This window comes from Monodelphis domestica, chromosome 3 (assembly GCF_027887165.1).
Source record: "Monodelphis domestica isolate mMonDom1 chromosome 3, mMonDom1.pri, whole genome shotgun sequence".
NCBI lineage: Eukaryota > Metazoa > Chordata > Mammalia > Didelphimorphia > Didelphidae > Monodelphis > Monodelphis domestica.
In genome coordinates, this window is record NC_077229.1 from 121,766,457 (window position 1) to 121,787,642 (window position 21,186).

General features: G+C 36.0%; 1 protein-coding gene across 2 annotated transcripts in view; it reads left to right on the forward strand.

Moving 5' to 3' along the window:
• ZFAT (zinc finger and AT-hook domain containing) overlaps nucleotides 1-21,186 on the forward strand; it is a 318,710-nt gene that overhangs the window by 252,939 nt on the left and 44,585 nt on the right. For both annotated transcript variants that reach the window (XM_007488369.2, XM_007488367.2), the window contains 2 exons: nucleotides 9,823-9,941; nucleotides 11,805-11,931. In XM_007488369.2, coding sequence (XP_007488431.1) covers nucleotides 9,823-9,941; nucleotides 11,805-11,931 — 246 coding nt within the window. The remainder of the gene's footprint in view (nucleotides 1-9,822; nucleotides 9,942-11,804; nucleotides 11,932-21,186) is intronic.

Sequence of the window (21,186 nt, forward strand, 5' to 3'; positions counted from 1 at the left end):
ACACTTCTTTAGTTTTTGGGGTACAATGCCCATGCCAACCTGATTTTAATACCCTTCTCTTCAGGACTTGAGTTATCAAAAATCTTTAATGTGTTCATTGCTGCATGTTGTGCTAAGGATGTTTGGTTTCTATTTTAGGTTTGACTTTCCTAGAAACTCTGCTAGTAAATTTAAATAATAGACCAGAAAGTCCATTTGTGGAATGACATATTAAACATATTTTAACTGACAATGAATTGGGCTAATAGATGGAATATATCAATCCACACAAGCATTAAGGATTTATTATTTGTCAGCTACTGTATTATATACTGGGATGTCCAAAGGAAAAATGAAAATGGTCTCTTCTCAAATAAAACATTCTAATGAAGGAAAGGAAAGGAAGGGAAAGGGGGAGTGAACAAGCACTTATTAAGTACTATATGCCAGGCACTGTGCTTAAACCCTTTATTTCAGGATTATAGGTGCTGTTATTTTCCCCATTTTGCAATTGGGCAAACTGAGGCAGTGAGATTAAGTGACTTGCTTAGGGTCACATAGCTACTGAGTTTTTGAGTTGAATCTGAACTCAAGTCTTCAGACCCAGTACTCTATCCACTGTGCCTCCTTGCTGCTCCTAGTTACAAAAGTAGGTATGTTGACAATCTTAATTATGACTATTTAAATTCTGCATTTTATATGGGAATGATCTTTTTAAAATGACCCTTTTAAAAATGACTTCTTAGTCATTTTATCTGATTCTTCTTGGCTATCAAGTCAGTAGAGCAAAGCTTTCCCATATTCCTCTTCCAGTGTCTTGGAAAGCTACAAATTGGGTAGGCATATGGATTTTCAATTATAGCTCAGGAATTTTGCTCCTTAAAGACAAACATTTTAATTATTTGTTACCAGGAAAAAGCTACACTAGGAAATAAAAGTGATTAGAAAAGGAAGTGGTGATCATGGAACCAGGATGGTTTCATCAAAAACTGTTCATTCCAGATCAACTTTTATCTCCTGTTTTAAAAATGGGATCATCTTATAGGTCTGGTAGCTGCATTGCTACAGGGTATTGTCCTTGATCCTTTTCAGCTTTGTCTGTCAATAATGAATAAATGTACTAAAATTATACTTATCAAATCTTCAGATGCTATGAAGCTAGGGGAACAACTAACATCATGTTAGTTTTCAGACCTGGAATCAAAGTGATTTTGGCAAACTAAGATTATGAGCTGAATATAAAAAGCTGACAGTTTACAAAAGAACCATGTAAAGAACATTTTGCTTTGTTTTGTTTAGTTTAAATAAGTATAATATAGGGGAAGACATGACAAAACATATCTGGAGAAAAATGACCTGAAGACTTGGGAGATTTTTGTGCCCAACAAGCTTAATAGAAGCCACTGGTATCCTCTGAAAGTCTTTTAAACTTTATTAATCAAATTAAAGTATCCAGAACAAAGGAGGTGCTATTTTATGATGGGACTTGAAATCTGGAGGTCTGGGTACAAATCTCAATTCTAAATAGTATCCATTTGATTCCAAGCCTCAGTTTCCTCTTTTATAAAATAGGTATAATAATGTTTGTACTATCTTACAAAGTTTTTGTAAGGTACTTATTTTTGTAGCCCTCAAAGCAACTTAGACATAGGAGTTTTTACTATATACATTTGTTGAGCTTTATACTGGTCAGGCCACCTGTGAAATATATCCTGTTCTGGGCACCATACTTAAGGACATTGGTCATCCTAAACTTTTCCAAAGGAAAAGTGATGAGAAAAGAAAGGAATTGTAAACTTTACTATGCAAGAATCAAGTGAAGGGACTGGAGAAGACTTGGGGTTGTAGGGTGGTAGGGGAAGGATGATATTAATTATCCCTAAGTATTTTAAATTATGTAATATGGAAGGGTCTGATTCTACTTGATCTGAGGGGACAGAGCTAGGAATAATGGGGAGATATTTTAGGAAGACATATATTGGCTAGCTCTTAGGACAGACTTTCTAGTAATAAAGCTATCCAAAATGGAATGGGCTGTTTCAGGAAGTGCTGGATTCAACCTCCTTAGAGCTTTTCTTGTTAACTGAAGCATATTGGGCTTTCATAGAATAGATTTTAGCCTGTTACAGGTTGGACTTGGTGACTTCTGTGTTACTTTCTAACTCTGACATTCTGTGACTCTGATTCACTGCAGAGATTTCAAGTGCGTATTTCATGACAGAATGTGAATGCTCTTCTGTAAAGAATATTCTAGCAGGGATCACTTTACTGGATGAGGATTAGATTTAGATGATACCAGTCTGGAGAAACTGAATAATAACTTTGGAAATATGCAAGATCTTTATTTGAGGATGACATTCTTTCTCTTAAAGCATTTAAATTTTTAACAAATTTTGAGACATTTGTGTTTTTTTTTTCAAGAAATGAAGAGAATGGAAAAGATTTTAGCATTTTATTCTTCTTGGAAAATATGTACCAAAAACAGTTTTAAATAACATTATTAAAATATTTCTTGAGTGATAGAAACTGAATCAGAGAGTAGTAACAAGATTTTGAGAGAGTAGTTGGCAGCATTCAATGTCTTTGTTATCTTTGTTACTTTCCTTTTCCCACCTCTCTACCAAAAGTATTTGTGATTTAGTTTTGTGATTTAAATTCCAAAAATTAAAAAAGGGGGAAAATGCAATGCTCAAAAACATTTTTTAATTTAAATTAATTTATTTAGTCAATTTATAACATTATTTCTTGGTTACAAGAATCATATTATTTCCCTCCCTCACCTACCCCCACCCTTCCCATAGCTGACACACAATTTCACTGGGTATTACAAGTGTCCTTAATCAAAACCTATTTCCATGTTGTTGGGGTTTGCATTAGGATTTTAATTTGGAGTCTACATCCCCAACCATTTCCCCTCGATCTATGTATTCAGAAAGTTGTTTTTCTTCTGTTTCTACTCCCACAGTTTTTCCTCTGAATGTGGATAGTGTTTTTTCTTGTAGATCCCTTCATGTTGTTCAGGATCATTGCATTGCCACTAATGTAGAAGTCATTAAATTCAGTTGTACCACAGTGTATCAGTCTCTGTGTACAATGTTCTCCTGGTTCTGCTCCTTTCGTTCTACATCAATTCCTGAAGGTCATTCCATTTCCCATGGAATTCCTCCAGTTTATTATTCCTTTGAGCACAATAGTATTCCATCACCAACATATACCACAATTTGTTCAGCCATTCCCCAAATGAAGGGCATCCCCTCATTTTCCAATTTTTTGCCACCACAAAGATCACAGCTATGAATATTCTTGTACATGTATTTTTCTTTATTATCTCTTTGGGGTACAGACCCAGCAGTGCTATGGCTGGATCAAAGGGTAGACAGTCTTTTAGCGCCCTTTAGGCATAGTTCCAAATTCACAACTCCACCCGCAATGTCCCAACTTTGCCACATCCCCTCCAGCATTCTTTTCTTTCCTATGCTGTTACTTTAGCTAATCTGTTAGGTGTGATGATACCTCAGAGTTGTTTTGATTTGCATTTCTCTGATTATAAGAGATTTAAAACACTTTTTCATGTGCTTATAAATGGTTCTGATTTCTTTAACTGAAAATTGCCTATTCATGTCCCTTGCCCATTTATCAGTTGGAGAATGGCTTGATTTTTTTGTATAATTGGTTTAACTCTTTATACATTTTAGTAATTAGACCTTTTTCAGAGGTTTTTGTTATGAAGATTGTTTCCCAATTTGTTGCTTCCCTTCTAATTTTGGTTGCATTGGTTTTGTTTGTACAAAACCTTTTTAATTTGATGTAATCAAAATTATTGATTTTATATTTTGTGATTTTTTTCTAGCTCTTACTTGGTTTTAAAATTTTTCCTTTCCCAAAGATCTGACAAGTATACTATTTGTTCACCTAATTTGCTTATAGTTTCCTTCTTTATAATCAGGTCATTCATCCATTCTGAGTTTATCTTTGGTGTAGGGTGTGAGATATTGATACAAACCTAATCTCTCCCATGCTGTCTTCCAATTGACCCAGCAGTTTTTAACAAATAGTGGATTTTTGTCCTAAAATCTGGGATCTTTGGGCTTATTATAGACTGTCTTGCTGAGGTTACTTTCCCCAAGGCTATTCCACTGATCCTCCTTTCTGTCTATTAGCTTTATTAACCAAATTGTTTTAATGACCATTACTTTATAGTATAGTTTGAGATCTGGGAGTGCAAGGCCTCCTTCCTTTACATTTTTTTTTCATGATTTCCCTGGATATCCTTGATCTTTTGTTCTTCCAAATGAACATTCTTATTTTTTTTCTAATTCAGTAAAAAAGTGTTTTGGTAGTTCAATAGGTATGGCACTAAATAGATAGATAAGTTTGGGCAGGATTGTCATTTTTTATTATGTTAGCTCATCCTACCCATGAACAATCAATGTTATTCCAATTGTTTAGATCTAGTTTTAATTTAGTGGAGAGTGTTTTGTAGTTTTGTTCACATAGTTCCTGTGTTTGTGTTGGCAGATAGACTCCTAAGTATTTTATATTGTCTAGGGTGATTTTAAATGGGATTTCTCTTTCTAATTCTTACTAATGAGATGTGTTGGAGATAGATAGAAATGCTGATGTCTTATGTGGGTTTATTTTGTATCCTGCAACGTTGCTAAAATTGTTCATTATTTTGACCAGGTTTTTCATTGATTCTCTAGGATTATTTAAATAGACCATCATATCATGTGCAAAAAGTGATAGTTTGGTTTCCTCATTGCCTATGTTAATACCTTCCATTTATTTTTCTTCTCTAATTGCTACATCTAGTGTTTCTAGTACAATGTTAAATAATAGAGGTGGTTGTGGGCATCCTTGTTTCACTCCTGATCTTATTGGGAAGGCTTTGAGTTTTTCCCCATTGCAGATGATTTTTGCTAATGGTTTTAGATATATACAGTTTATTATTATTAGGAAAGACCCTTCTATTCCTAGACTTTCTAGTGTTTTCAATAAGAATGGGTGTTGTATTTTATAAAAGGCCTTTTCTAGATCTATTGAGATAATCATGTGATTTTTGTCAAGTTTGCTTGTGAATAGGGTCAATTATGTGGATGGTTTTCCTACTATTGAACCATCCTTGCATTCCTTGTATAAATTCTACCTAGTCATAGTGAATAACCTCATGATCACTTGGTAGAGTCTTTTTGCTAGTATCCTATTTAAGATTTTTGCATCTATATTCATTAAGGAATTTGGTTTATAGTTTTCTTTCTCTGTTTTTGACCTGCCTGGCTTTGGAATCAGTACCATATTTGTGTCATAAAATGAATTTGTTAGAACTCCTTCTTTGTTTATTCTGTCAGATAGTTTGTATAATATTGGGATTAGTTGTTCTTTGAATGTTTGATAGAATTCATTTGTGAATCCATCTGTACCTGGGGGTTCTTTCTTAGGGAGTTCTTTGACTTGTTCAATTTCTTTTTCTGATATGGAGTTGTTTAGGTAATCTATTTCTTCCTCTGTTAGTCTAGGCAATTTATATTTTTGTAAATATTCATCCATATCACCTAGATTGCCATATTTATTGCCATAAAATTGGGCATAATAATTTTTAATGATTGCCTTAATTTTCTCTTCATTAGAAGTGAGATCTCCCTTTTCATACTGGATACTGTCAATTTGGTTTTTTTCATTCCTTTTTTAAATTAGATTGACTAGTACTTTGCCTATTTTATTTGTTTTTTCAAAGTACCAGCTTTTAGTCTTATTTATTAAATCAATAGTTCCTTGACTTTCAAGTTTATTAATTTCTCCTTTGATTTTTAGTATATATAGTTTTCATCTGAGGATTTTTAATTTTTTCACTTTCTAGTTTTTTAATTTGCATGCCCAATTCATTGACCCCTGCCCTCTATAATTTGTTAATATATGAACTCAAGGATATAAATTTCCCACTGAGTACTGCTTTGGCTGCATCCCATAGATTTTGAAAGATGTCTCATCCTTTTCATTTTCTTCAGTGAAATTATTAATTGTTTCTATGATGTGTTCTTTTACCTACTGATTCTGGAGAATCTTATTTTTTAATTTCCAAAATTTTTTGTTTGCCTCCCCATGTGCCCTTACTAATTATTATTTTCATTGCATTGTGATCTGAGAAGGTTGCATTTATTATTTCTGCTCTTTTGCACTTGCTTGCAATGTTTCTATACCCTAGTACATAGTCAATCTTTTTGAATCTGCTATATGCTGATTTTTCTAAGATTTCATTCACTTCTCTTATATCTTTATTATTTATTTTTTGGTTTGACTTATCTAGTTCGGATAGAGGAAGGTTCAAGTCCCCCACTAGTATAGGTTTTCTATCTATTGCATCCTTGAACTCCACTAGTTTCTCCTTTAGAAATGTGGATGCTATGCCATTTGGTACATACATTTTGAGTACTGATATTTCCTCATTGTCTATACTGTCTTTTATCATGATGTAATTACCTTCCCTATCTCTTTTAACTAGATCTATTTTTACTTTGACTTTGTCAGATATCATGATTGCGACTCCTGCCTTCTTTTCATCAGTTGATGCCCAATATATTTGCCTCCATCCTCTTACTTTTACCCTATGCATGTCTACCTTCCTCGTGTGTGTTTCTTGTAGATGGTATTTGGTAGGATTTTTGTTTCTAATCCATTCTGGTATTTGCTTGTGTTTTATAGGTGAGTTCATTCCATTTACATTCAGAGTTATGATTACCAGCTGTGTATTTCCCATCATTTTGATTTCCACTCCTAGTCCTGCCTTTTCTTCTTTCACTATTTCCTTCTACACCAATGTTTTGCTTTTAATCAGTCCCCCTAATTCCCACCCTTATAGTTCCATTTCTACCCCCCCCCCTTTCTTATTCCCTTCTTATTTTCTTTACAGTCTTTTTGTACTGTCACCCCCATCCTCTCTGTCCCTTGTACTGCTTCTCTTCCCCAAGTCTGTTTGTTCCTTCTACTTCCCTATAGGGTGCAAATCAATTCTCTGCCCCAATGTATTTGATTGTTCTTTCCCCTTTGAGTCAATTTCAATGTGCGTAAGAGTTGAATATTTCCTATCTCCAATCTCTTTACCCTTCCAGTGTATCGATATTCTACCCCCACCCGGCATGAGCTTCTTTGTGACATAAAAGTACCCCATTTTTTGCTTTTCCCATTTCTTTTAGTATTAACCTCTTTTATTAGCTCTAATTATGTATATATATATATATATATGTATATATATATACACACATATATACCTATGTATATTTATGCATACATACATCTATATACATATTCATGTTTTGGCATTTCATCCTATATAGTTTGTCACTGTTCCCTCTAAGTATAATTCATCTAGCTGCCCAGGTGATAATAACATTTTTTAAGAGTTGCCTATGATGTCTTTTCTTATAGGGATACATATTATTTTAACTTATTGGGTCTCTTAAAAAAAAGTTGGTTTTTTTGTTTTGTTTTTTGTTCTTTTTTTGTTTGTTTGTTTCGTTCACCCCCCCTCCCCGCCCCCCATCTCTTCTTCTTAATTACTTTTTGATGATTCTCTTGAGTTCTGTACTTAGGCATCAAATTTTCTGGTTAGGTCTGGTCTTTTCTTCACAAATGCTTAGAAGTCTTCTATTTTGTTAAATGTCTATACTTTCTCCCGTAAGAATATAGTCAGTTTTGCTGGGTAATTGATTCTTGGTTGTAGACCTAGTTCCCTTGCTTTCTGGAATATCATATTCCATGCCTTTCGGTCCTTCAGTGTAGACACAGCCAGATACTGTGTTATCCTCACTGTGGTTCCATGGTATAAGAATGACTTTTTCTTAGCAGCTTGTAATATTTTTTCCTTGGTCTGATAGTTCTTGAATTTGGCTATAACATTCTTGGGTATTGTCAGTTGGGAATTAAATACAGGAGGTGATCTGTGAATTCTTTCAATCTTTATTTTTCTATCTTGTTCTAGAATATTTGGGCAGTTTTCTTGGATAATTTCCTGTAGTATGGTGTCCCTGCTTTTTATTTTTTTTGGGGGGGGTCATGGTCTTCCGGTAGACCAATGATTCTTAAGTTGTCTCTCATGGAACAATTTTCTAAATCTTCTGTTTTGTGAATGACGTGTTTTATATTTTCCTCAATTTTTTCATTCTTTTGCTTTTGTTTTATAGAGTCCTGCTGCCTCGTAAAGTTGCTTGCTTTTAGTTGCCATATTCTGGATATTAAAGCCTAGTTTTCTTCCCTGGCTTTTTGATCATCCTTCTCCTTCTGGTCTGATTGTCTTTGGATGCCATCTTTCATTTTCTTTACCTCATCTTCCATATCCTTTGTCTCATCTTTCATCTCCATTGTCTCATCTTTCATCTTCTCTGCCTCATCTTTCATTTTCTTTACCTCATCTTCCATCTCATTTGTCTTATCTTTCATCTTCTCTGCCTCATCTTCATTTTCTTTTCTCATCTTTCATCTTCTTTGCCTCATCTTTCGTCTTCTTCAAGCTGATTAATTTTGGCTTTCAAGACACTGTTTTCTGTTTTCAGATGTCTTATCTTGCTTTTTAAGTTCTTTTCCCAGTTGTCTTCAGCCTCTCTTAATTGTGTTTTGAATTATATTTTGAGTTCTTCCAACGCCTGTATCCAGTTCGCTGTTCTTTTGCTTGGTGTCCCCTCATCCTTTTCTGTTCTGTTTGCTCTTTGTTCATTGCCTTTATAGAAGCTATCAATTGTAATTTCTTTTTTCTTTTTCTGTTGTTTGGTCATATTTACTCCTTCTTTACTCCCTGCAGTTGACTGATCTTTTGCTCCTCTCATTTTTTGTGGGTTTGGGCTTTTCTGTCAGCCTTCACCCTTGGAGTTTTGTCAGCAAATCTCTCAGCACAGTCAGTGGGGGATGGGTGTTGGAGCTTGAGCTTCCCTGCCCTCTTGAGGCTTTGATGGGATTAAGTCCATCAGTCTTTGATGAGATTAAGCCCAGTTGCAGAGCTGGATGTGTCCTGAAGCCAAAACCTCAGGAGTGGGGGGGGGGGTGCAATATGGAGTGTCTCCCCTGCTCCAACTATGCAGTCTGCTCTGTGCTCTGCGCTTCTTCTTTAACTTCTTTCCCACCACCTGTTTGACGCTCTGAGCCTGGTATAGCTTTACCTGCAAGATACTCCCTTCAGACCAGCACCCTTGCCCACCAAGAGGTTCCAGCTACTGCTGGAGGCTTTGAGCTCTATGTCGGGGAGGGGACCCAGGATCTTTCTTCTTTTTTCCCCTTAAACCTGAGTGTTCTCAAATTCCAGCTTTTTTTGGTGTACTTTTAAGTTGAGTCCAGGAGGAGGGTTCCTTGACTCTGTGTTGTTGTTGAGTTTAATTTTCAGTCCCCTAGGAGCATTTAGTTTGTAATCAGTAAGGAAGGGTTTTCAGAGGTCTGAGCTTTCACTGTCACTATGCCACTCAGAAACATTTTTGCTATTATTCTGCCATTACGGTAAGTCTTATTAAGAATTTGCAAACTTAAACTTACCTATACAAAGTATTTTAGAATTAAGAAAAATTGATCCTCCTAAGTTATTATTGTGAGGATCAGGGAGTGATCTCTTCTCTATTCCCATAGGCATCAGATAGCAGGGCCAGGGTTTCATTTCATGTCTCTGACCTCAATTTCAGTGTTCACTGCTCTTTCCTGTTCTTTTAAAAATAAGAATAATGACAAGTTCTAGCGAGTGTAATGTTTTTAATTTCTGAATCCCAAGTTTTGGAAATCTAGTGAGTCCCTTCTACAGAGTTGAGGTAACCATCCAAAGGGAATAGCATTTATTCTTTTAATTTATGCCTTGTCCTTTTTTTTTTGTAGGTGGCTTAAAGTGTCCAGTTTGCAGCTTTGTTTATGGGACTAAATGGGAATTCAACAGGCATTTGAAGAATAAACATAGATTGAAATTAATGGAAAGTGATGGTGATACCAAGTGGGAGGTAAACCTTTAACATGGTGGTAATTGTCATCCCCAGATTTACAAAGTCATTCTTTCTCCTTCATGATTAAAAAGTGAAGATGACAGTTTGCTAACTTGTACAAAAAGCAAGTGCAATTCTCTGGCAATACTTTCAGTTTTTAAATATATAAATTCTAAAATCTTCAAAAACTATGTTTGATAATTGTGAATATTGTCATGAAAAAGACCTTAAGATCTTTGAATATAGTTTAGTCACTTATGTGAATGCTTGCTTTTTTCATTTAAAACATGGCATGTTGGAAAATGGAGCAAAAGTAAGATATGTATGGCCCCTTTTTAGAAGATCACTAAGGGAAAGAGAAAATTAGTACTTGATTTTATTCCCCTAATTCCTCCCCTCCCTTTCTACTGCCTACCAGGAGAGATAAAAGTCAGAGACCATGCTGAAGAAAACCTACAGAAATTTTATTGAGTTTATGAGCAAATTTTAGCATTCCAGGTGTAGAACATGGCTATTATAAATGAATTAATAGCAGTCAGTGACTCCAGGAAAGAGAGCAAAGCTTTGCAAATAGTAGGCACCTAATAAAAGTTTATTGGGATGAAATATATTATATAAATAACAATATATAAATATATAAATTTATATAAATATAAATAACAATAATCATTGTGTTGTCAAACTTAATCTAAGAACTTTTTTGACATTAAAAAAATTCTGAATGAAAACTTCATGTATAAACGTCAATCATTTTTAATCTTTCATAGATTTATAATATTTGTTAAGTTCTATTTCCCTAGAAAAAACATTCCCACCTAATGAATAGAATAATAACCTGTAAGTTGGTAAAAAAAAATACTTCTGAAGTACAGAATCAAAACCCAGCCATTTTTTTTTTTCCATTATAGACTTAGGGAGCCTCTTATAAGCACTCTCCCAAAGCCTTTTAACTTAGAATGATATTTGATAAGACATCAACTGAATAAGAGCAGGAATTATCTCTCTCACAAATAATTCCTTTGTAAACTTTAACCTATTAGATAAACATGATTTTGTATTATTTATATACTGTTAAATATTATAGTGAATTACATTCTCTAAGATGTCAGGGATGCTAAAGTTGTGTTGCTTAGAATTCCTTATGTAGAAACTTTCTTCCACTGTGATCAGGAAATCCTCTATAACTTGTAGACTTTGATAGTTGTCTAAAGAAAAGTTGCTTAGAGAAGGACTAAGTATTTGAGGGGTTAAGTGACTTGCCCATCAGAGGCAAGACCTGAACACTCCACTTTCTTTAAGGTGGGTTGTCCTCTATTCACTATATAGATTGCCCTTTATTATAAAAAATAATTATATTATAATAATCTTAATAATAAAAAATATTAAGAATAGGAAGAAGAAACAAATGATGGCAAAGAAATAAGATGAGAAACATAAAACACAGATATAAGAAGTTAAAAAAAAATCATAGCCCCCTTGGTCTATTTCATGTGCCAAATATCAGCCCCGTATTACTCAATAGCCAGTAAGAGTTGATATAAAATAGTACAGAAATGGTTTTAATCATGACCCTGAATTAAGAAAAATAGCATAAGATCACAGATTGTGGTTGAATTATTTATCACTACAAAACTTGGAAGTAATATATTTTGGGAAAAATAATTCTACCAAAAATATTTTAAATACTTTTGGCCCTTTAAAGAATAAAATATAGTTTTTCTTGATCTGTTATCAGTAGAATAGTTCATTTTCTGACAATGGGATATTTATGAATTATTGTTTTAAGTTGTCTATCTTGTCATTGATTTTTCATCAAGCCAATAAATATATGGACTTAAATCTTCAAGTAAAATCACTCTATTAATACACATTTGTATTTAGCTAGCTACAGAAGTTTCTGAGGAATCATCCACCCAGTACCTTCATATCACAGAAGCTGAAGAAGATGTTCAAGGAACTCAGGCAGCTGTAGCAGCTCTACAGGACCTCAGATATACCTCAGAGAATGGTGAGAGAATTTTTAAAAAGGGTTCCCTCAAATGGATATTTCTCTTTATCCATATATGAGACAATGTGTTGGAACATGGCCCTGGTAGTTGAGAAAGGAAACTCTCTCTGACTCCACAGAACCAATTACTTTTTTTAAACCCTTATCTTCCAAATTAGAATCAATACTGAGTATTGATTCCAAGGCAGAAGAGGGTTAAGAGGTAGGCAAAGGGGATGAAGTGACTTGCCCAGGGTCACATAGCTAGGAAGTATCTGAGGCCAGTTTTGAACCTAGGACTTCCCATCTCTAGCCCTGGCCCTCAATCCACTGAACTATCCAGTTGCCCCCAACCTTTTTAAATATCAGGAGATGATTATTAGACTTGTTGTCAATAACTTGGTTTGAATCCTGTCTCTGCCTTTTAATATCTGAGTGACCCTGTACAAGTTATTTAACTGTTTTGGACTCAGTATCCTCATTTATAAAATGAAGTGGTAAGACTTGATATTTCCAGAGCTAAAGTCTGTAATTCTAAGACCTCTATGCATAGAGAAAAAAAAAGAGAGCATATTTTTGTATATTGCTTTATAAATTTCAAAGTATTTTTCATTATAGTTTTCAGAACAATCATATGAGATTAGTAGTGCAGGTATTTATAATCATTTTCTAGGTAAGGAACCTTTGATTGAATGATTGACTTCCCTATGTCTGCAATGTTAGCTCATAGCATATTCAGAACTAAAATCTAGATCTTCTTACCCCTAGTCCAGTATGCCTTCCTGTTTGGCTTGTCTTGTTCCACACTGATCCCCCAGCCATCCCTACTGGGAGGTAAAGACATTGATTATTCATAGTGAAGTTGTACCAGACCAGGGCTTGATGTGTTCCTTTTTGGTTTGTTTGATTTTTTCATTTACCTGGAGAAGTTAAATTCTATAGTTTATGATTTCACAGAATTGGCTTTAAAACATACTTAAGTATCTCTGGCTGTCTCAGTGAGGGTCCCAAAATTCTCCAAATTATTTATATGATCTAATTTTATATTCACATAGAATTAAAGTTGGAAGGAATCTGAAAGAGGACTTAGTCCAACCCCTTCATTTTATACATGAGGAAGCTGAGGCTTTCAAAGACTTAAAGTCGTGCAAGAAATACTATATTTTCTTATTTTTTAACATTTTTTTCCAATTACACATAGAAACAATTTTTAATAATTGTTTTCTGACATTTTGGAATTTAGATTCTTTCTCTGCCTCCCTTCCCTCTATCCCTGAGGTGGAAAATAATCTTCTATAGGTTATGCCAATACTTTTGTAATATAATATACTTAAAATTTTGCCTCACCTTTTTATTTAAACATTTATGACATGAGTTCCATCTACTTCATTCACTTTAGAGATTCTCATTTTCATTAATTAAAGAATAGACCCTCCATATGGCCTCCTGAGAGTTCCCCAAGTTCTTGAAACATTCTACCCAATCAAAGATTGGTAGTGGGGCTTTATATCTCTGAGCGTTATTTGTGAATGAGATGGAAAGAAGGAGATGAATTTACAAGTAACTGAATAGTGGGAATAAATTTTAAATTTTCTTTCATTTAAAGTTTAAAGGTTTATTTCTTCATAGAACCTTAGAACTCAAAGGAATCTCAGGAGCCACTTAGTCCAGTTCTTGCCTGATCAAGAATTCCCTCTACAGCGTACATGACATGTGGTAATCCAGGCTTCACTTGAAGAATGTTTAAAGATAGAAAGCCTCCTGTCCCTTCAGGCACCCTGTTCTACCTTTTTTTTTTTTTTTAAGGATTTTTACTTTCTGAAATCTTATTCTCTGCAATTTTTATCCTTTGTTTCTAGTTCTGCCCTTTATAACCAAGCAGGACAAGCCCGATCTCCCAACGCCACAACATGACCTATCAGACACTTGAAAAAGCTATCTTGTCTTTCCTAAGACTTCTCATCAATATTGTAAATAATTCCAGTCCCTTTAAGTTATTCTTTTTTTTTAATTTTATAGAATTTTATTTGATCATTTCCATGTATTATTTATTAAAGACAAAGATAATTTTCTTTTCCTCCCCTCCACCCCCCCGTAGCCGACGCATGATTCCACTGGGTATCACATGTGTTCTTGATTCCAATCCATTGCCATGTTGTTAATATTTGCATTAGAGTGTTCCTTTAGAGTCTCTCCTCTGTCATGTCCCCTCAACCGCTGTATTCAGGCAGTTGCTTTTCCTCGGTGTTTCCACTCCCATAGTTTATCCTTTGCTTATGAATAGTGTTTTTTTCTCCTAGATCCCTGCAGATTGTTCAGGGACATTACACCGCCACTAATGGAGAAGTCCATTACATTCGATTATACCACAGTGTATCAGTCTCTGTGTACAATGTTCTCCTGGTTCTGCTCCTCTCGCTCTGCATCACTTCCTGGAGGTCGTTCCAGTCTCCATGGAACTCCTCCACTTTATTATTCCTTTTAGCACAATAGTATTCCATCACCAACATATACCACAATTTGCTTAGCCATTCTCCAATTGATGGGCATCCCCTCGTTTTCCAATTTTTGGCCACCACAAAGAGTGCATCTATGAATATTGTTGTACAAGTCTTTTTTGTCTATTATCTCTTTGGGGTACAGACTCAGCAGTGCTATGGCTGGATCAAAAGGCAGACATTCTCTTATCGCCCTTTGTGCAGAGTTCCAAATTGCCCTCCAGAATGGTTGGATCAGTTCACAACTCCACCAGCAATGAATTAATGTCCCTACTTTGCCACATCCCCTCGAGCATTCATTACGTTCCATAACTGTTATGTTAGCCAATCTGCTAGGTGTGAGGTGATACCTCAGAGTTGTTTTGATTTGCATCTCTCTGATTATAAGAGATGTAGAGCACTTCTTCATGTGCTTATTAATAGTTTTGATTTCTTTATCTGAAAACAGCCTATCCATGTCCCTTATCCATTTATCAATTGGGGAATGGCTTGATTTTTTGAACAATTGATTTAGCTCTTTATAAATTTGAGTAATTAAACCTGTCAGAGGTTTCTATGAAGATTTTTTCCCAATTTGTTGTTTTCCTTCTGATTTTAGTTACATTGGTTTTGTTTGTACAAAAGCCTTTTAATTTGATGTAGTCAAAATTATTTATTTTACATTTTGTGATTCTTTCTATGTCTTGCTTGGTTTTAAAGTCTTTCCCCTCCCAAAGGTCTGACATGTATACTATTCTGTGTTTACCCAATTTACTTATGGTTTCCTTCTTTATGTTAAATCACTCAACCCATTTTGAATTTATCTTGGTGTAGGGTGTCAGGTGTTGATCAATTCCTAATCTCTCCCACACTGTCTTCCAATTTTCCCAGCAGTTTTTATTGAATAGTGGATTTTTGTCCCAAAACCTGGGATCTTTGGGTTTATTGTATACTGTCTGGCTGAGGTCGCTTGCCCCCAGTCTATTCCACTGATCCTCCTTTCTGTCTCTTAGCCAGTACCAAATTGTTTTGATGACTGCTACTTTGTAATATAGTTTGAGGTCTGGGACTGCAAGGCCCCCCTCATTTGTGTTTTTTTTTTCATTATTTCCCTGGATATCCTTGATCTTATGTTATTCCAAATGAACTTTGTTATGATTTTTTCCAAATCAGTAAAGAAATTTTTTGGGAGTTCCATGGGTATGGCACTAAATAGATAAATAAGTTTGGGTAGGATGGTCATTTTTATTATATTGGCTCGTCCTACCCATGAGCAGTTAATGTTTTTCCAATTGCTCAAGTCTAGTTTTAGTTGTGTGGAGAGGGTTTTGTAGTTATGTTCATATAGTTCCTGTGTTTGTCTCAGGAGATAGATTCCTAGGTATTTTATTTTGTCTAAGGTGATTTTGAATGGGATTTCTCTTTCTACTTTTTGCTGCTGAGCTGTGTTGGAGATATATAGAAAAGCTGATGACTTATGTGGGTTTATTTTGTATCCTGCAACTTTGCTGAAGTTGTTGATTATTTCAATTAGCTTTTTGGTTGAATCTCTAGGATTCTTTAAGTAGATCATCATGTCATCCGCAAAGAGTGATAACTTGGTCTCCTCCTTGCCTATTTTGATGCCTTCAATTCCTTTATCTTCTCTAATTGCTACTGCTAGTGTTTCTAGTACAATGTCAAATAGTAGAGGTGATAATGGGCATCCTTGTTTCACTCCTGATCTTATTGGGAATGCATCTAGTTTATCCCCATTGCAGATGATATTAGCTAATGGTTTTAGATATATACTGTTTATTATTTTTAGGAATGACCCTTCTATTCCCATGCTTTCTAGTGTTTTTAATAGGAATGGGTGTTGTATTTTATCAAATGCTTTTTCTGCGTCTATTGAGATAATCATGTGGTTCTTGCTAGTTTGCTTGTTGATGTGGTCAATTATGTGGATGGTTTTCCTAATATTGAACCAGCCCTGCATCCCTGGTATAAATCCTACTTGATCATGGTGAATGACCCTTCGGATCACTTGATGGAGTCTTTTTGCTAGTATCCTATTTAAGATTTTTGCATCTATATTCCTTAGGGAGATTGGTCTATAGTTTTCTTTCTCTGTTTTTGACCTGCCTGGTTTTGGAATCAGTACCATGTTTGTGTCATAAAAGGAGTTTGGTAGAACTCCCTCTTTGCTTATTCTGTCAAATAGTTTGTATAGTATTGGGATTAACTGTTCTCTGAATGTTTGATAGAATTCAATGGTGAATCCATCAGGCCCTGGGGATTTCTTCTTAGGAAGTTCTTTGATGTCCTGTTGGATTTCATTTTCTGATATGGGATTATTTACGAATTCTATTTCTTCTTCTGTTAGTCTAGGCAGTTTGTATTTTTGTATATATTCATCCATATCACTTAAATTGGTATATTTATTGCCATATAATTGGGCAAAGTAATTTTTAATGATTGCCTTAATTTCCTCTTCATCAGAGGTGATGTCCCCCTTTTCATCTTTGATGCTGTTCATTTGCTTTTCTTCCTTCCTTTTTTTAATTAGATTGACCAGTACTTTGTCTATTTTGTTTGTTTTTTCAAAGTACCAGCTTCTTGTCTTATTTATTAAATCAATAATTCTATCACTTTTGATTTTATTAATTTCTCCCTTAATTTTTAGGATTTCTAGTTTGGTTTTCTGCTGGGGGTTTTTATTTTGGTCACTTTCAAGTTTTTTTATTTGCATTTCCAATTGATTGATTTCTGTCAGTTGAGGCCCAGAAGGTCTTACTCTATCCTTTAATTCTGACCTTGTGGGTGTCTACCGGCCTCATGTGTGTTTCTTGGAGACAACGTATGGTAGGGTTTTGGATTCTAATCCATTCTTCTATTCGTCTACCTTTTATGGGTGAGTTCATCCCATTCACGTTCAAAGTTATGACTGTCACTTGTGGACTCCCTGGCATTTTGATATCCTTCCATAATTCTAACCTTTCTTCTTCAGCTCTACCTTTTAGTCCAGTGATTTACTTTAAATCAGTCCCCCCTTGTATTTCCCTTTCTACCCCCCTCCCTTCTTATTCCCCCCCTTATTTTCCCCTGTAGTCTTTTTAAAATCCCCCCCCCCTCCCTCCCTTGTACTGCTTCCCTCACCACCAGTCTATTTTTTACCCTTCTACTCCCCTATAGGACGCAAATCTATTCTCTTCCCCAATGGATTGGATTGTTCTTCCCTCTTTGGGTCAGTTTCAAAGTACGTAAGAGTTGAGTATTTCTTATCTCCAACCTCTTTACCCTTCCAGTGTATCGATGTTCTCCCCCCTCCCGCCATGAGCTTCTTTGTGACATATAAATTTACCCCCATTTGTTTCTTTTCCCATTTCTTTTAGTCATAACCTCTTTTGTTTTTTAGCTTTAGTCATGTGTATATACATATATATATATATATATATATATACATACACATGTATATGTATTTATGCATGCATATATCTATATACCTATTTATGTCTTGTCCTTTCATCCTATACAGTTTGTCACTGTTCCCTCTGAGTGTAGTTCTTCTAGCTGCTTAGGTGATAGCAACAGTTTTTAAGAGTTGCCAATGACCTCTTTTCTTATAGGGATACATATCATTTTAACTTATTGAGTCTCTTAAAAAAAAACCTTTTTTTGTTGTTGTTTTTCACCTCTTTTTTAATTACCTTTTGATGATTCTCTTGAGTTCTGTGGTTGGACTTCAAATTTTCTGTTCTGGTCTGGTCTTTTATTTATGAATGCTTGGAACTCTTCTGTTGTGTTAAATGACCATACTTTACCCTGTAAGAATATAGTCAGTTTTGATGGGTATTTTATTCTTGGCTGTAGGCCTAGTTCCCTTGCTTTCCGGAATATCGTATTCCATGCCTTTCGGTCCTTCAGTGTGGATGCAGACAGATCCTGTGTTATCCTCACCATGTTTCCATGGTATCTGAATGGTTTCTTCTTGGCAGCTTGTAATACCTGTTCTTTCAACTGATTATTTTTGAATTTGGCTATAACATTTCTTGGTGTTGTCCATTGGGGATTAAATACAGTGGGTGATCTGTGGATTCTTTCAATCTCCACTTTCCCCTCTTGTTCTAGGATTTTGGGACAGTTTTCCTGGATAATTTCCTCTAGTATTATGTCCAGGCTTTTTCTTTTGTCTTGGTCTTCTGGTAGTCCAATTATTCTTATATTGTCTCTTCTTGAACGATTTTCTAAATCGTCTGTTTTGTGAATGAGATGCTTCACATTTTCCTCATTTTTTCATTCTTTTTGTTTTGTTTTATAGTGTCCTGCTGCCTTGTGAGGTCACTTGATTCTAGTTGTTTTACTCTGGTTCTTAAAGATTGGATTTCATCTCTGGCTTTTTGGTCATCTTTTTCCTTCTGGTGTGAGTTTCTTTGAAGATTGTCTTTCATCCTCTTTATCTTGTCTTTCATCTCCTTTGCCTCATCTTTCATCTCCTTTGCCTCATTTTCCAGCTGGATGATTTTGGCTTTCAGGACACTATTTTCTTGTTTTAGTTCAAGTGCCTCTGTTTCCAGATGACTTATCTTAATTTTTAAGTTCTTTTCCCAATTGTCTTCAGCCTCTCTTAGTTGTGTTTTGAGTTGTTCCACAGCCTGTATCCAGTTTGCTGGGATTTCTGGTTTATCGTTTGCTGATCTCTCCCCCTCTGTTCCATTTGGTGAGTAGTAGCTGTCTATTGTGGTTTCTTTCTTCTGTTTCTGTTGTTCAAATTCACCCCTTGTTTCCTCCCCGTATTTGTCTGTGCTCTTGTTCCTCTCATTTATTTGTTTTTTTGGGACTTCTATCAGTCTCCCCTCTTGGAGCTTTAACAGAGGATTTCTTGGTGTAATCTCTGGGGGAGGGTTGTTGGGGGTTTGAGCTTTCCTGTCCTCTCGAGGCTTTTGATTGGCTTAAAGTCCAGCAGTCAATGAGGATGGATGGGGAGCCTGGGCTTCCCTGTGTTATGGAGACTTTTGATGGGATTGAGTTCAGCTTAGTTGGGCTGGGTTTACTCTGAGTTTTAAACTTCCTGGAAGGCTGGAGCCAGATATGGAGGATCTCTAAAGCTCTGGCCAGGCTGTCAGGTCTATGCTCCTTCTAGGCTGCCATCTTCACTTCGCCTCTAGGTTTCTGTTTTTTCAGAAGACCCAGCTCTCTAAGGGGGGAGGGGTCGTGGCTTGCCTGGACTCTGAGGGCTCCTGATGGGATTAGGTTCAGGTGGTGTGGGCCAAATGATCTGGGAGCCAAAAAAAGGAAGGAAAAAAAAAGCAGTAAACTCCTATTCCACAGTCTGTGTTGAATGCCCGGAAACTGGCCCAGGTTACTTTCAAGGTAAGCTCTTCGGAGCAACCCCTTTGCCAGCCCTGAGTTTTCTGTCCTTTCAGTAGCTTTGAGGGCGCCTGATGGGATTGGGTTCAGCTGGTGCCCTAAAGCTGGGACCTCCCTTGAGACTCAGATGGAAGGACCCAGCCAGGGGGCTACAGTCTTCCCCCTTCTCTCTATGTTTCCTTGCCGTCTGTGTTGGGTGCCCCTGAGACTGAATCAGGTTGCTTTCAAGGTGAGTCCTCAGAGCCCTGAGACTCCCGCTGCTGCCGTGGGCTCAGCACTCTGGGTTAGGGGGGATGGGTCCTGGGACCTTCTTTCTGTCTACCCCTTAGATCTGAGTGATCTAGGGTTCTGGCTTTTGGGGTGCAGTACCTTTTGATCCAGGTCCAGGAGGAGGTTTCCCCAGGTCTATCCTGTTGTTCAGCTTGAATTTCGGTGGCCTAGGAGCACTCTGTTTGCGATCGGTAAGGAAGGGTTTCCGAGGTCTGAACTTTTGCTGCTTCTACTCTGCCATCTTGACCGGAAGCCCCCTTCAAGTCATTCTTATATGTTCTGGTTTCTAGTTTTTCAGTCATCAGAGTCGCATTGAGCTTCTAGCTCATTTACTTGAGTTTCCCTTGTCTCTCACAGAGTAGAGTTGGTGGAGGATGATAGAAAGCCTAGGATTGAGCCAGCTTTTATCTTTGCCCACCTCAGCCCAATGACAAATTGTCAGCTTCTCCTTTAAAACTTCCCCCTTTTCTTCCCTAAACAGAGCAAATAATGTTGCACTTAGAGTAACTTCACTTTGGCAATGGCAATTGTCATTTCAGAGTATACCAACAAATATAGGAAAAACAAAGTAGTGATCAGAAATTATTCAGATCAAACTATTTTCCTAATTGTAGTCTCAGAAATTCAGAGAATACTCAAGGTGGTTCAGATCATGCATAAATATACTGCATTATACCATCCAGAACTTCATTTGGTTATGAGGCAGAACTCAAGAAAGTGGGAGGAAATTTTTTGAAATCAAGCTGTTTTCTTTAAGAATTACCACTTTATATTCTCATTGAAATTTAGCTTGAATTGGCCTTGAATTTAATACTTTAGCTGTTATCCCCATACCATGCAGAAATCATCATATTGTTTTAGGTTCTTAAAGGACCAAGAACTTTCAAGTCTTAAAAAACCCCATAGAAAATTATTCTATTGGAACAAGTAAATGTAGGGAAACTTAGTTGGTCCTTCTTTTGCATCTTAGGAGCTTGGTGGGAATTTACAGGATAATGCTTTTTCACCTCATTTTACGCCCATAGAGAATATTCTCTAGAGAGAGAGAGAACTCTATTCTAAATAAGTAGCCTAGCTCTTGAGCTCCTCCTTATGTTTACCTTCCTCTTGGTAGATTTATGGTTTTCTATAGACTAGGCAACCATTCAAAACTTAAGGACATATAAGACAAGACTATGTT